The sequence below is a fragment of the Chiloscyllium punctatum genome, chromosome 46 (genome assembly GCF_047496795.1).
Source record: "Chiloscyllium punctatum isolate Juve2018m chromosome 46, sChiPun1.3, whole genome shotgun sequence".
Lineage (NCBI taxonomy): Eukaryota > Metazoa > Chordata > Chondrichthyes > Orectolobiformes > Hemiscylliidae > Chiloscyllium > Chiloscyllium punctatum.
The window spans coordinates 56,816,018-56,831,752 of NC_092784.1; the positions used below are offsets into that span (position 1 = coordinate 56,816,018).

Below are 15,735 nucleotides of genomic sequence, written 5' to 3' on the forward strand. Positions count from 1 at the left end.
AAGGGAACCAAAACAACCTCCCCCGCTCCCCGTCATGGTTTTGCGCCTTACCAGGACTGAAGAGTACCAAGAACTTCAGGCAGACAAACTCGTGCCGGTCAGTCTGCAGAGCGCGAAGCTTAGTGACCAGCTCCTGCGTACGGCTCACCAAGTTATTCAGCGTGGTTCCTGACTGCGAACTGATGGTTGACAGATCGATCTGAGATGGGAAGAGCATTCATTAATCAATGAGGAAATGTTGCAGGGTCCCTGTACACATCCCTGAGTTTTAAGGGACAGCTATCGCACACCCTCAAGACCTCTAAAATAAGTAACATTCTTCTCTTCTTTTAAGATGCTTTTTATAATCTACCTGATGAAGAAGCAATGCTCCAAAAGCATGTACTTCCAATTAAACCTGTTGGACTATAACCTGGTGTTGTGTGATGTTTAACTTTGTCCACCCCAGTCCAACACCGGCACCTCCACACCTTAAAATCTGTGACTGCAGTTATGTTAATATAACTTGATTTTAAGTTTGGATTTTTGAATTGGTGGCATATGGGTTTTTCTGTGAACCTGAAGATTTTAATGATTAACTTGTCAGTATTTCTGTAGCCATTGTGATTTCTTTCAAAACAGCTTGAGAGAGGAAGCTTTCATGACTAAATTGTTTTTTTGTTTACATTAGAGCTTTTGACTGAGAAAGATACGCAGAATAGCACTGTAAGCTTTCTGATGGAAGCTTCTAGACTTTGTTTAAAACACCTATAAAGTGGGGAAAAAATGATTTAGGTTTAGTTTCAGGTTGGGACATTTGTGTTGAAGTTTAGATGAAGATGGATGTATAAAGCTGTTGCTCCTGAGAAAGACGGAAGATTGTTAGATTTATTAACAATATATGACCTCAAAATTTAATAACACTGCCTTAGCAGGTATGTTAGGATAAAAACCTGAACAGATTATTTGAAGCTGAGAATGTTTAAACTCAGATGTATGAAAACTCCGGGAAGAGGCAATCAGATTTTCCAATAAGGAAATGAAAGTCAAAGTTAAATTAAATCTTGCGAAGTGGTTGGGAGGGTGATTTTTCTTTGGTGTGAGTACTGAACAAAGGGTGCTTGTGGGTACAGGGTGTTTCTGAGGTCTGTAATGTAGCGTTTTTTTGGATAAATGGGATTACATGTTGAGTCATAGTCATAGAGTCATAGAGATGTACAGCGTGGAAATAGACCCTTCAGTCCAACCTGTCCATGCCGACCAGACATCCCAACCCAATCTAGTCCCACCTGCCAGCGCCCAGCCCATATCCCTCCAAACCCTTCCTATTCATATACCCATCCAAATGCCTCTTAAATGTTGCAATTATACCAGCCTACACCACATCCTCTGGCAGCTCATTCCATACAAGTACCACCCTCTGCGTGAAAAAGTTGCCCCTTAGGTCTCTTTTATATCTTTCCCCTCTCACCCTAAACCTATGCCCTCTAGTTCTGGACTCCCCGACGCCAGGGAAAAGACTTTGTCTATTTATCCTATCCATGCCCCTCATAATTTTGTAAACCTCTATAAGGTCACCCCTCAGCCTCTGATGCTCCAGGCAATACAGCCCCAGCTTGTTCAGCCTCTCCCTATAGCTCAAATCCTCCAACCCTGGCAACATCCTTGTAAATCTTCTCTGAACCCTTTCAAGTTTCACAACATCTTTCTGACAGGAAAGAGACCAGAATTTCACGCAATATTCCAACAGTGGCCTAACCAATGTCCTGTACAGCCGCAACATGACCTCCCAACTCCTGTACTCAATACACTGACCAATAAAGGAAAGCATACCAAACACCTTCACTATCCTATCTACCTGCGACTCCACTTTCAAAGAGCTATGAACCTGCACTCCAAGGTCTCTTTGTTCAGCAACACTCCCTGGGACCTTACCACTAAGTGTGTAAGTTCTGCTAAGATTTGCTTTCCCAAAATGCAGCATCTCGCATTTATCTGAATTAAACTCCATCTGCCACTTCTCAGCCCATTTGCCCATCTAGTCCAGATCCTGTTGTAATCTGAGGTAACCCTCTTCGCTGTCCACTACACCTCCAATTTTGGTGTCATCAGCAAACTTACTAACTATACCTCTTATGCTGCTTTAAAGTTGTGTTATATGTAAATAGTCTGGGTTATTTCATTTTGTCTTTCTTTATTTTCTGTAATAAACGTCTGTTTTATTGTTAAAATCAAATCTGCAACACTGTTTTTAAAATGCAATGAGGGACTACCTCATTAAAGCTGAAAAAGATTTTAATCTGTAATCTGATTTCTCCAATAAGAGGATTATCTGGGATTGTAATGTAACCAAGCTTTTGGTCATCTGCCCTATTATCGCCTTACATTCCCTACTGCCAACGTTTGCCCTGTGTTACTCCTGTGAAACATCTCACGATATTTTACTGCTTTAAGGGCGCTATATGAATGCAAGTTTTTGCATGTTGAGTGAAGTACAGAGCAGTTGGGTGAGGGTGGCCTGTTTCTGGGCCGTACCTTCTGTAAATTGTTATATCAAAACGAGGGACCTTTACCTGTTGCCCTGTTACCAGGAGGACACTCGACTCCTTCCCGTGGGCCACTTGTCGGTAGATATGGTCCATGACTAGTAGTTCACTCCAGCAATTCTGGAGAAGTTTCATCTGGTCATCCACCTGTGAAAACACAAACACACAGAGAGTTCAACGATGTGCAGGTTAAGGTGGATTGGCCATGCTAAATTACCCCGTAGTGTCCAGGGATGTGCAGACTAGGCGGGTTAGCCATGGGAAATGCAGGAGTATATAAAGATTAGATTCCCTACAGCGTGGAAACAGGCCATTTGACCTAACCAGTCCACACCAACCCTCTGAGAGTACAGGGGATAGGATAGAGGGGTGTGTCAGGGTGGGACACTCATCAGAGGGTGTCAGTGTGGACTCAATGGGCCGAATGGCTTGCTTCCACACTTCAGGGATTCTATGAATCAGTGAGCTCTCAGAATCAGCTCTAAGCAGCTAGCTCAGATTTTCTGTTGGATTTCCCTACTGTGGAGTTACCCAGTGTGGGGTTTGCACATTCTCAACGTGTCTGCGTGGGTTTCCTCCCACAGTTCGAAGATGTGCAGGTTAGGGTGAGTTGCCCATGCTAAATTGCCCATAGTGTTCAGGGATGTGTAGGTTAGGTGTATTAGTCAGGGGTAAATGTAGAGTAATAGGATAGGGGAAAGAGTCTGGGTGGGCTACTCTTCGGAGGGTTGGTGTAGACTTGTTGGGCCGAATGGTCTTTTCCACACTTTAGGGATTCTATAATTCTATGATTTGAGGTAAACTGCTTCCATTTGGTAGTCCAGCATAGCAATAGCAGTACTGTAGGTAGATGGAGTAGTGGTATTGTCATCGGGCTTAGTAATTCAGTAGGACCCAGGCCAATATTCTGGGGACAGAGGTTTAAAATCCCATGGAGGGAGGTGGTGAAAATTGTATCAACAAAAATCCGGAATTAACAAAAAATGATACGATGGTAACCATCATGGTATACAAATGCCCTTTTTAATGACAGGATCATTATGGAGCTAAAGAAGGCCATTTGGCCCATTGTGCCCTGCACTGGCTCTTCAAACATGTATCATGACCCTTGTGCCAATCTTCTGCTTTCTCCCCATACACCTGCATGCTATTTCTATCCAAATAACCATCTGAATGCTCAGCTTTATCCCTTGGAACGTAGGAGGATGAGGGGTGACCTTATTGAGCGTATATAAAATCATGAGGGGTAAACATAGGACGAATGTAGATAGTCTTTTCCCCCAGAGGTGGGGTATTGAAAACTAGAGGGCATAGGTTTAAGGTGAGAGGGGAAAGATTTACAAAGGGCCTGAGCGGTAACGTCTTCATGCAGAGTGGCGGGCATTTGGAATGGGCTACCAAAGAAAGTGGTTGAGGCGGGTACAACAGCAATTTTTAAAACTCATTTGGGTAGGTACATGGATGGGAAGGTTTTAGAGGGGTATGGACCAAATTCAGGCAATTGGAACTAGCTAAGTGGGCACCATGGTCAGTATGGAGCAGTTTGGGCTGAAGGGCCTGTTTCCATGCTGCATGACTCAAAGTGAGCCGGCCTCCACCACATTTCCAACTACTATCTGGGTGAAATGTTGTTTTTTTTCTCACACGAGTCTTGTAGCTTTTGCACATAACTTTAAATCGATGCCCTCTTGGTCGTGATCGTTTTGCGAGGTGAACGCTTTCTCCCGACCTTCTCATTTCAACTCGCTCACGTTTTTGTAAACCTCTGTGAAATCTCCTCCTGGGCTTCTTCTGATTAGGGAGAAGAGTCCCAGCCACTTCAACCTACCCTCATTTATCCCAGTTTCTCACTTCCTGAGGAATTGTAAATCGTTTCTGTGCTCGATCCAATCTCTCCCACAATGTGTCACCCACAAGCACGTGCAATGATCCACAGATAGGATGGCTTGAATGACCTCCTGCTGTCTTGTATAGCCAGCTCAAGGGGTTGAAATATGGAGCACACTAAAGGCAATTGTGACATATTAGCTCCAAGTTCCAGTTGATTTTTGGTGTCACTTTGGTTTGTACAAGTTCAACATCATCCTCTTCCTCTTGTACTCAATGCCCCTATTAATAAAACTAGGGACACATTATTAACTGCTCTCTCCAGCTGCCCTGCCACCTTCACTGATCTGTGCACAAATACACCCAGGTCCCTCTGCTCCTGCAGCCCCTTTAGAATTTGACCCCAACTATTTCACATTGTTTTTCAATGTTCTTCCAACCAAAGTGCATCACCTCACACTCGTCTGCATTGAACTTGATCAGCAACCTATCCACCCACTCCACCAACTAGTCTATGTCCATTTAGAGTTTAACCCTGGCCTCCTCGGTTTACAATTGCCCAAGATTTGTGTTATCTGCAAACTTGTGCCCTGTACACCAAGATTCAGGCCAATAACGTATGCAGCCGGTTCTGACATAACACGATAGTTTCCTTCCCATGCAATCCCACGTTATAAGAAAATGGCGCAACAGCAGCACAGTTTAAGCTAATGGGGCCAGAGTCGCGTTATAGCCAATATGGGTAGGGAAAGTTCACATTCTACAACTAACCGTCTAAATTCCTGAATTATGTTTTAGCCATTTTGTGTTGAAGAGACGCACGTTATTAGCAGAACTGACTGTAACAATTCTGAGGAACTCTTACCACAAATCTTCCTCCTCAGGGGAAAAAAGATAGCCATCCATACCTAACGCCATAAGATATAGGAACAGAATTAGGCCATTCAGCCCATTGAGTCTGCTCTGCCATTCGATCATGATTGATATCTTTCTCAATCCCATTCTCCTGCCTTCTCCCTGGTCCCCTTACTAATCAAGAACCTGTCTATCTCTGTCTTAACGCCACTCAGTGATTTGGCCTTCACAGCCCTGTGTGGCAATGAGCTTCACAGATTCCACCCTCCGGCTGAAGAAATTTCTCTTCGGTCTGGCCTACATGTGACTCCAGACTCACGGTGAAATGGCTGACTCTTAATGGCCCTTTGAACTGGCTCAAGCCAGTCCTAGGACCAAACAGAGACTGGTTCAGCCCACATACCATGAACAAATGAGCCAAAAGGTAACGAAACTTGAAGTTCAGATCACCTCTGTCTGAGGTATGTGCACACCAGTAGCCCATGAGGGGTATTGATAGTATGAACAGCCAAGTTCTTTTCCCCTGGGGTAGGGGAGTCCAAAACTAGAGGGCATAGGTTTAGGGTGAGAGGGAAAGATATAAAAGGGACCTAAGGGGCAACCTTTTCATGCAGACGGTGGTGGGTGTATGGAATGAGCTGCCAGAGGAAGTGGTGGAGGCTGGTACAATTACAACATTTAAAAGGCATCTGGATGGGAATATGATTAGGAAGGGTTTGGAGGGATATGGGCCAGGTGCTGGCAAATGGGACTAGATTAGGTTAGGATATCCTGATTGGAAGGCCTCCTTGTGAAGCCCAACCCCAAAGGCAGACAAACCAGGCTCCTGGTGATGGAATTAAATACGAGCAGAAAAGATCAGCGCGTTCAGGAGAGGTGAAGCGAATGATAGCATCAAATCCTCTGTACCCTCTGTGCTTTGAGATCAGGCAGCAGGAGGCAGCGTCAGGAGCTGAGGAAGTAGGATGGAGATGCTGAATGATTTATTGCGAGTTCTCTTTCCTGTATGACTCTCTCCGGATCAGTGAGGAAGTAAGCTCCGCGATCGCACGTCAAAACACACACACACACACAAAAAGTCCAATCGGGGAGACGTGGGCATTTTCCTGTCATTTCCTGCTTTCAACGCAGTGGTATTTGCACCATCCTGTTTGACACAATCTCTTAGATAACACATTCGGTGCATAAGAGTTTGGCCTGACTTACTAGGGTTACTGCCTGTAAACATTGCAGTAATGTGCTAAAATGTGGCAGTTCAGCAGTACTTCCTAGCTGGAAAACAACATGGAATTGTAGCAAACATCAGCTCAAATTGTTGATCAAAAACCATTCCACATCGAGTCTAGTTTCTCCCCCACTCGCTAACATTCTGTTTAAAGAATCAGTTATCAAAGTAGAAAGTGACAATGGTAAACTAAATATCCACTTGTGCAGCAATATGGACATTGGTCATTGGGTATTGAGCTCTCTTAGACATGCTGGGCCATAATGATCACATAGTGCTCTCTCTCTCTCTCTCTCTGATGACCACATGGAATGAAAGATTCACCTCCACAAAGTAGCATTTGAATTGTGATGGGGCCAGACTGGGGAAGTCAGGACAGCCATCCTTGCAGGAGAGATGGATAAGAGGTGAATTGATTGAGACATTCACTGACATGATGGGTCTGGACAGGGTAGATGGGGGAAATCTGTGCACCCACTCCTTGAGAGAGAAGATAGAGATTGAAAGTAATTGGCCAGGAAGCAGAAAAAACAAAACACGAGGAGAAACCTCTTCCCACAGCCTGCAGTTAGGGGCTTGCTTAGCTCAGTTGGCTACGAGGCTGATCTAAGTGACACTAACAGCGTGGGTTCAATTCCCACCTCAGCTGAGGTGAACCATGAAGGACTCTCTATCTCAGCCTTTTCACCTGGGAGCATGATGACCCTCTCACTGATGAGACGACAGTGACTTCTGGTGCAGGTCTGTACCACACTTTGAGAGTTCACTGGTTTAGTCAAGTAATCTGAGGAGAAGAGGAAGACAGGGGCTTGGCACTGGATGAATTGCTCAGAGACCCAGTACTGACATGAAGGGCCAGATGGCCTCCTTCTATACCATATAGCCATAGAGGAACAGACCCTTCGATCCAACTTGTTCTTGCCGTCCAGATATCCTCGATTAATCCTGTCCCATTTGCCAGCACTTGGCCCAGATCTCTCCAAAGCCTTCCCATCCAGATGCCTTTTAAATATTGTAATTATACCAACCTCCACCAATTCCTCTGGCAGCTCATTCCATACACACACCACCCTCAACATGTAAAAGTTGCCCCTCGGGTCTCTTAAATCTTTCCCCTCTACCTTAAACCTATGCCCTCCAGTTTTGGACTCCCTCACCCCAGGGAAAAGACCTTGTCTATTTAGCCAATCGTGCCCCTCATGATTTTATAAACCTCTATAAGGTCACCCCTCAGCCTCCAACACTCCAGGGAATACAACCCCAGCCTATTCAGCCTCTCCCTACAGCTTAAACCCTCCAACCCTAGCAACATCCTTGTAAATCTTTTCTGAACCCTTTCACAACATCCTTCCTACAGGAGGGAGACCAGAATTGCACGCAGTATTCCAAAAGTGGCCGCACCAATGTCACATACAGCTGCAACATGACCTCCCAACTCCTATACTCAATGCACTGACCAATGAAGGCAAGCGTACTAAGTGCCTGCTTCACTGTCCTGTTGACCTGCAACTTCTGTGCACAACGACTGGATTGTTCCAAGCACTTTACAGGGAATGAAGTCCTACATTTGTTGTAATACCAGAAACATGACAGTCAGTTTGTGCACAGTGAGCTCTGACAAGCAACAAAACACTCATCTGACTGTTTTCTTGAGATATTGGTTGAAGGACAAACATTCCCCAGGACACAGAGAAGAACGCCCCGGGCTCCTCTGCAACATAGCGACTTGGGATTTTGTTTTACATCCACCTGGACACCATCTGCATGGCTCATCTGAAAGTTAGCAATCTCCAACAGCATACTGTTGCCTCTGTGCTTTACTGAACGGTCAGTTTCGATTTCAAGTTTTCAAGCCTTGGTATGGGGACTTGAAACCAAGCCTTTGTAACTCAGTAGTGAGATTACTACCTGCTGACATGTAGGATACAGCAAGATACCAGTCTGATTTGGCTGTGCAGTAATAAATTTGCTGCGATTTTGCTGTGTGATGTTCGGAATGTGCATCATGCAGAAGTGATCAAAACAGCTCATCGAAAACACACCCACCGTTTCATGTAAACAACAGACTCCTCAAGTGTTTTGAGAAACGTATTTAAAAATACTCTTTCTGCATTCCCTGAGGATTGGGAAACTCCCCCAGTTTTAAAGTCAGCCAGTGCCCAACTCACTTCAACCTTGAGCAGGCTGAGGTTACCTGGAATTGTGCTGTTTCCTCCCATTCTGTTACAGGAACAGGACGGTTCACTTCAGCAACTGGGGAAGATGGGGAGAGATCTGAGGACAGATCAAAGCACTGACCTTCTGATTCAACCCATGCAATGCTGCCAACCAGGATGTCCCATCCAGGGAATTGGGTCAAGGATGTTGCTGACAGTGACTTATGTTTTCTTGCCTCAATTCTTTCGGCTCGGAACATTTCACTCCTGGAATTGCTGCTGTTTGTGTCTCAACTTCTCCGGAAGTTTTCCCACTTTTAATCCAGACAGCGAGTGCTAGTAGATTACTTTACCATGGGCTCCTTAGAATCATAGAATCCCAACAGTGCGGAGACAGGCCCTTCGGCCCAACAAGCCCGCACCGACCCTCTGAAGAGTACCCCACCCAAACCCATTCCCCTATTACTCTCCATTTATGCCTCACGAATGCACCTAACCTACACATCCCTGAACACTATGGGAAATTTAGCACGGCCAATCCACCCAAACCTGCACATCTTTGGACTGTGGCAGGAAACCCACACAGACATGGGGAGAATGTGCAAGCTCCACACAGAGAGTCACCCAAGGGTGGAATCGAACCCAGGTGCCTGGCGCTGTAAGGCAGTAGAGCTAACCACTGAGCCACATGCCACCCACTTTTTTTAACAGACACATTGTTCCTGCTCCCACTGGTGCTTCACATGCTGGGTGGACCCTCGTGACTCTCTCAGCACTTAGTCCATTCTTCATGATAGCACAGCAGGAGGCCATTCAGCCCGTTTAATCTGCCGCAGCTCTTTCAAAGAGTAACCCAGGTGACCTCTAAATCCTCTGTTTATTCTTTATATCAACCCCCTCCCCATCCAAGGATGTTATTATGCACCTTCTGGAGCAGGTTAAACTCGAGCCCAAACCTCCCGGATCAGAGGTAGGGGCACTGCCGATACTAATCTTTTTCTGTTTCAACTAACTAATGCCGTTTCAAGGCTCATCATTGAGTCTGTGCCTTCTCTAGCAGTCTCTATCATCGTGCAAGCAGGAAGATCTCTTCCTCCTGTCACCTGCAGTTCTTTTGCTTATCAGCACACCTGGTTCTCAATCCTCCAGCCATTGAGGGTCTTCATTTACTTTATCCAAATCCTTTTGTGATGTTAAGCACCTCCACCCAATCTCCTCTCAACATCTAAGTGATGTTTGGGCGGCACGGTGGCACAGTGGTTAGCACTGCTGCCTCACAGCGCCAGAGATCTGGGTTCAATTCCCGCCTCAGGCGACTCTCTATGTGGAGTTTGCACGTTCTCCCCGTGTCTGCGTGGGTTTGCTCCGGTTTCCTCCCACACTCCAAAGATGTGCTGGTCAGGTAAATTGGCCATGCTAAATTGCCCGTAGTGTAGGGGTATGGGTGGGTTGCGCTTCGGCGGGTGCGGTGTGGACTTGTTGGGCCGAAGGGCCTGTTTCCACACGGTAAGTAATCTAATCTAATCTAAGAAGAACAACCCCGATAGTTAGACATCCCCCAACGCCACATGGATTTCTTTCAGGAAAGGACAGGGATTCTTCTGGTCAAATTTGTTTTTTAATAATAATTCATGCAGAGCATGAGGGTGTCACTGGCTAGGCCAACATTTATTGCCCATCTCAGAGGGGAGTTTAGAATCAATTACATTGCTGTGGGTCTGGAATCATATGTAGGCCAGACCACTTAAGGACTGCTGTTGTCATGAGTGAACCAGATGGGTCTCCCACCCCCACCCCAGACAATTGACTCATCATTTTGGATTATTACTCAGTTGAAATCCCACAACTTGCTGTGTTGGGATTCGAACCCAGGTCCCCAGAACATTACCTGAGTCTTTGGATTAACAGCCCAGTCATAATATCACTAGGCCATCACTTCCTGTTCTAATGAGCAGTGCTCTGGGCCCCACAAGGGTTACCCTTACACTTTCATTCACGTGGGCTTCCCTCTGACCAGGGCTGACTCAGGACCTGACACGTGGTGTCCATTCTGGGCCAACGCAAGTGAGGGGCTATTTTCACACAGAAGATCCCACATATAACAAATGGATGAACGACCTATTCATCTGTCTCAGATGTGTCGGTTGGGAGACAAACATCACTCTGTTCCTCTGCTCTTTGAATAATGGCCAAGAGACTTTTACATCCGCTTGAGTGGGTGGGCAGGCTTTACATTTGACTTCCTGTCCCAGAAACCAAAAGAGATACTCTCGAGCATTCCCTCTTGACCAGTGTGAATTGTCTGCTAATGTGACAGCCATCTCTGAGCCAGAGGCTAAAAGCAGGACTAGTTTGCAGCCTCCTACGAACTGGAATTTCAAACTTCTGTTGCCTTAAAGAAACATTCTTTCACGGGATGTATTTGTCATTGGCCAGGCCCATCCTGAATCTCCCGTGAGGGCAGTTAAGGATTAGCACGTTGCTGTGGGTCTGGAGTCACCAGTCCGGGTAAGGGCGAACTTCCTTCTATGATGAAATAACTGCACAGAGGCTGGATCCACTCACCAAGTATAATGCGCAGTACACTGCCCCCTCTAATAGCAATTAAATCATATGAATTTAATTTTCACCAGCTGGCATTACATAGAACGTAGAACATAGAAGAATTCAGCGCAGTACAGGCCCTTTGGCCCTTGATGTTGCACCGATCCAAGCCCATCTAACCTACACTAGCCCACTATCCTCCATATGCCTATCCAATGCCCGTTTAAATGCCCATAAAGAGGGAGAGTCCACCACTGCTACTGGCAGGGCATTCCATGAACTCACGACTCGCTGAGTAAAGAACCTACCCCTAACATCAGTCCTATATCTACCCCCCCTTAATTTAAAGCTATGCCCCCTTGTAATAGCTGACTCCATATGTGGAAAAAGATTCTCACGGTCAACCCTATCTAAACCCCTAATCATCTTGTAAATTGTTGGATTTTAAGCCATCTCCCTGTTAATATGGGTGATTGGGCTCATTGATTGACTTATTGACTGGGGAACAGCTCAGACTGGAGCGTTAAAAGAGCTGTAAGACTGAGCAGTTAATAAACTCTACCCACAAAAAAAATTTAAAAGGCGAATTATTTTAAACTAAACCAGCGGTTTGTTCATCCATCTTCCCACAAGTTAAAAAATGGACCGTAGGATACATGAGTGAGAGCTGATGAGTCCATTAAACTCACAGAAGAGATCAGAGATAAATATACTATGTGTAGGCGGCATTGGAGGACACCTGCAGAGTCCATTGAGAGTCTCCCATTAACAAGGGACTTTTTAATGAAATTGTAGCAATGGACTTGAAGGCATGAGATGTGGAAAGATAAAACATCTTGCACTTTATGGACATTGCAACTCAATTCATATAAAGCTGTAATATCGTAAAGAATAATAGTGGATAAGGTTATGGATAGGGGTTGATTGGATGCATTGGCTAAATTCCTAACTGGCAGTGGTGAAGGGCATTTAGGGATACGTGTGGAAATATGAACATTGTGGTAGTGTCTTCAGCAGCTGGAATTCCCGTTAGTATTGACTGCACGAAAGAAATCCCATCAAGAGATGAGATGCTTCATAAAATCTTCATGTACCACCCAAATTACAAACAGACATTGACAATTAACGTTGGCAATCTATGTGAAAATGGTTGGGGTCTACAGCCTCTATCTATTGGTTTTAGGGAGAAATCCAAAAATTCCTTGAGTAGTGAGGAGCCATCCCCTAGCTTGGGAAAGGAGGACAGTTAGCTCCACATTTCCTGTGCAGTTGGATGCCATTATGATTAGATTAGATTACAGTGTGGAAACAGGCCCTTCGGCCCAACAAGTCCACACTGACCCGCAACCCACCCAAACCCACATTTACCCCTTCACCTAATACTACGGGCAATTTACCATGGCCAATTCACCCAACCTGCACATTTTTGGATTGTGGGAGGAAACCGGAGGAAACCCACACAGACACGGGGAGAATGTGCAAACTCCACACAGAGAGTCGCCTGAGGCGGGAATTGAACACAGGTCTCTGGCACTGTGAGGCAGCAGTGCTAACTACTGCGCCACCGTGCCACCCACATACTAAGGTTTCGGAGAAAATCCACCCAGTCTTTCCACCTCAGGGAACCATTTCAACCAAGGTGAACATGGGTTGTAAAGGTGAAGGGCAGAAAAAGCGAAAACATAGAAAATAGAAGCAGGAGGAGGCCATTCTGCCCTTCGAACCTGCTCAATATGATCACAGTTGATCATCCAATTCAGTCCCCTGTTCCCACTTTCTCCCCATAGCCTTTGGTCCCTTTAGCCTTAAGAACTATATCTAGAGAAGGTCATTAAATTACCTACAGTGTGGAAACAGGCCCTTCGGCCCAACAAGTCCACACCGACCCGCCAAAGCACAACCCACCCATACCCCTGCATCTACCCCTTACCTAACACTACAGGCAATTTAGCATGGCCAATTCACCTGACCTGCACATCTTTGGACTGTGGGAGGAAACCGGAGCACCCAGAGGAAACCCACACAGACACAGGGAGAATGTGCAAACTCCACACAGTCAGTTGCCTGAGGCGGGAATTGAACCCGGGTCTCAGGCGCTGTGAGGCAGCAGTGCTAACCACTGTGCCACTGTGCCACCGTGCCGCCCACAAATGCTTAGTGATGGAAAAGCAGCAATTTTACAACATGGCAGCCCAACTGTTAGGGTGCATTCTGTGAGGGGAATTGCAAATTAAATACCTAAAGAATATGAACAAGTTATTGGAACTAATGACAAGCTTGGAAACAATCAGGAACCTTGGTGGGGGGTTTGGTGAGGGGGGAGTGGGTGTGAATGAAGCCAGAGAGAATATCTATGTTTCTCTAATTCTGTTTTTTCCTCTCCTGTGTTGAAGATCTTCGCCCTGAGTTGGGAGCATGGTTCCCCAAATGACTCATATGGTCAATTCGTGCACATTGGCAATGGTGAGCTAACAAATAATGAGAGACATTGACAATGAACTGTGCTCTGCCTAGCTTGGAACACAGGAGGTAGGAGTAGGCCATTTGGCCCTCGAGCCTGCCCTGCCACTCAACATGGTCATGTCTGACTATTGAGTTCAATACCCTTATTCCTCCCCCCAACCCCAACGTCCTTCCATCTCCCTTTAGCTCCCAGAGCTGTATCTAACTCCTTCTTGAAAACACGCAGTGTTTTGGCCTCGACAACTTCCTGTGGGAATGAATTCCTCAGGATTTAGTCTAACCTAATCAACAGAATTAAGATGAAGTTGATGAAATGTAAGGAAGGGATACTGAATTGAGAGGGAGCAAAAGAGTAAAGTGTGAAAGGAAAAGGAAGACAAAAATTAGATTAAAAAGGGGTGGCACGGTGGCTCAATGGTTAGCACTGCAGCCTCACAGCGCTTAGGGACCTGGGTTTGATTCCAGTCATGGGTGACTGTCTGTGTTGAGTTTGCACATTCTCCCCGTGTCTGTGTGGGGTGCTCCGGTTTCCTCCCACAGTCCACACGTGTGGGTCAGGTGAATTGGCCATGGTAAATTGCCCATAGTGTTAGGTTCATTAGTCAGAGGGAAATGGGTCTGGGTGGGTTACTCTTTGGAGGGTTGGTGTGGACTTGTTATGACAATAGACTTGTTGGACTGAAGGGCCTGTTTCCACACTGCGGTGAATCTAATTTAATCCCCACTCTCTGCGTGAAGACATTTCTCCTCATTTTAGTCCTAAAAGGTTTACCCCTTATCCTTAAGCTAAAGCTCCTGGTTCTGGACAGCCTCCATTATTATGAACGTCCTTTCTGTATTCACCCTGTCTAGTCCTGTTTGAATTTTACAGGTTTCTATAAGATCCCCCTAATTTCTAAACTCCAGTGAATACAATCCTCACTGATCGAGTCTCCCCACGTAAGTCAGTGCCAGCACCCTGGGAGTCAATTTGATAAACATTTACTGCACTCCCTCGATAGCAAGGACTTCCTTCCTCTGATAAAGAGACCACAATACCGGAGCTCAAGATCAGAGCAATCCTGAGGGGAGAGGTGACTGAGATGCAAGCAGTTGGTCAGGCTGTTTGTCCAACCCTCCCTCCATTCTGGGTTGGTGACCTAGTTCAGACTGCTTGCAAGAAACTGGGAATCAGAGAAAGAAACGTTTTCAGTTCTCGGTGCCAAGATATCCATGACAACTTACTGCCTGGGTCAGCTCTCTGTACTTCCCTTTGCAAACAAAAAAAAACAAGTACTCTGATAAGTGTCTCGGCGATAAATGAGCTGAAGGGATTCCCCTGGCAGGGAGAGAGATGACAGAACCCATCCTGTTTACTCTGACTGTCAGAGCAGTTCCTGAGGCTGGAAGTGCCATCATGTCAGAGTAAGCAGATGAACCTGCAAACAAACTACTTTCTTCCTGTCACAGAACGCATCTGCCGTTCACCTCCATCTCAACAACTGCTGTTCCATCCACTACAAACAGAGCAACCGCACGCAGGCTACTGGCTTCTGACTTTGTGTTGTTCAGGATATTGATGTTGAGAATATCTAACTTGTAACAGCAATAGGAGAACTTGAGGACTGCAGATGCTGGAGATCAGAGTCGAGAGTGTGGTGCTGGAAAAGCACAGCAGCTCAGGCAGCATCCGAGGAGCAGGAGAATCGATGTTTTGAGCATAAGCCCTTCAACAGGAAGGGTCTATTACTGAAACGTCAATTGTCCTGCTCCTCAGATGCTGCCTGAAGTGCTGTGCTTTTCCAGCACCACACTCTCGAGTCTTGTAGCAGCAAGTGTGTGGTACCTCCTGGGTTAATGAATAGCCTAAAATCCTTCACCTAACAACAACTGACATCAAGCCAAATGAGGAAATATTTAGGGGAATTGACCAAAAGCTCGGTCAGAGAAGTGGATTTTAAGAATATTTTCAAGGACTGAGAGAGAAGTAAAAGCATTTCAGGAAGGTTTAGCAGAGTGTAGGGGACTATACATCACTAGGCACAATCTCCAATGGTGAAGCAAAGAAACCCAGAGATGTGGAAGAGGGGAGAATTGAATATAGGAATGCATGTTGAGGAGTAGGCCATTCAGCCCCTCCAGAATGTTCTACCATTCAGTG

At 45.8% G+C, this 15,735-nt stretch overlaps 1 protein-coding gene across 7 annotated transcripts in view; it reads right to left on the reverse strand.

The window, feature by feature from the left end:
• The window catches only part of LOC140468138 (nuclear receptor subfamily 5 group A member 2-like), a 60,548-nt gene that overhangs the window by 3,934 nt on the left and 40,879 nt on the right, over window positions 1-15,735 (reverse strand). For all 7 annotated transcript variants that reach the window (XM_072564336.1, XM_072564341.1, XM_072564335.1 and 4 more), the window contains 2 exons: window positions 2,553-2,672; window positions 52-199 (listed from right to left, as the gene is read on the reverse strand). In XM_072564336.1, coding sequence (XP_072420437.1) covers window positions 52-199; window positions 2,553-2,672 — 268 coding nt within the window. The remainder of the gene's footprint in view (window positions 1-51; window positions 200-2,552; window positions 2,673-15,735) is intronic.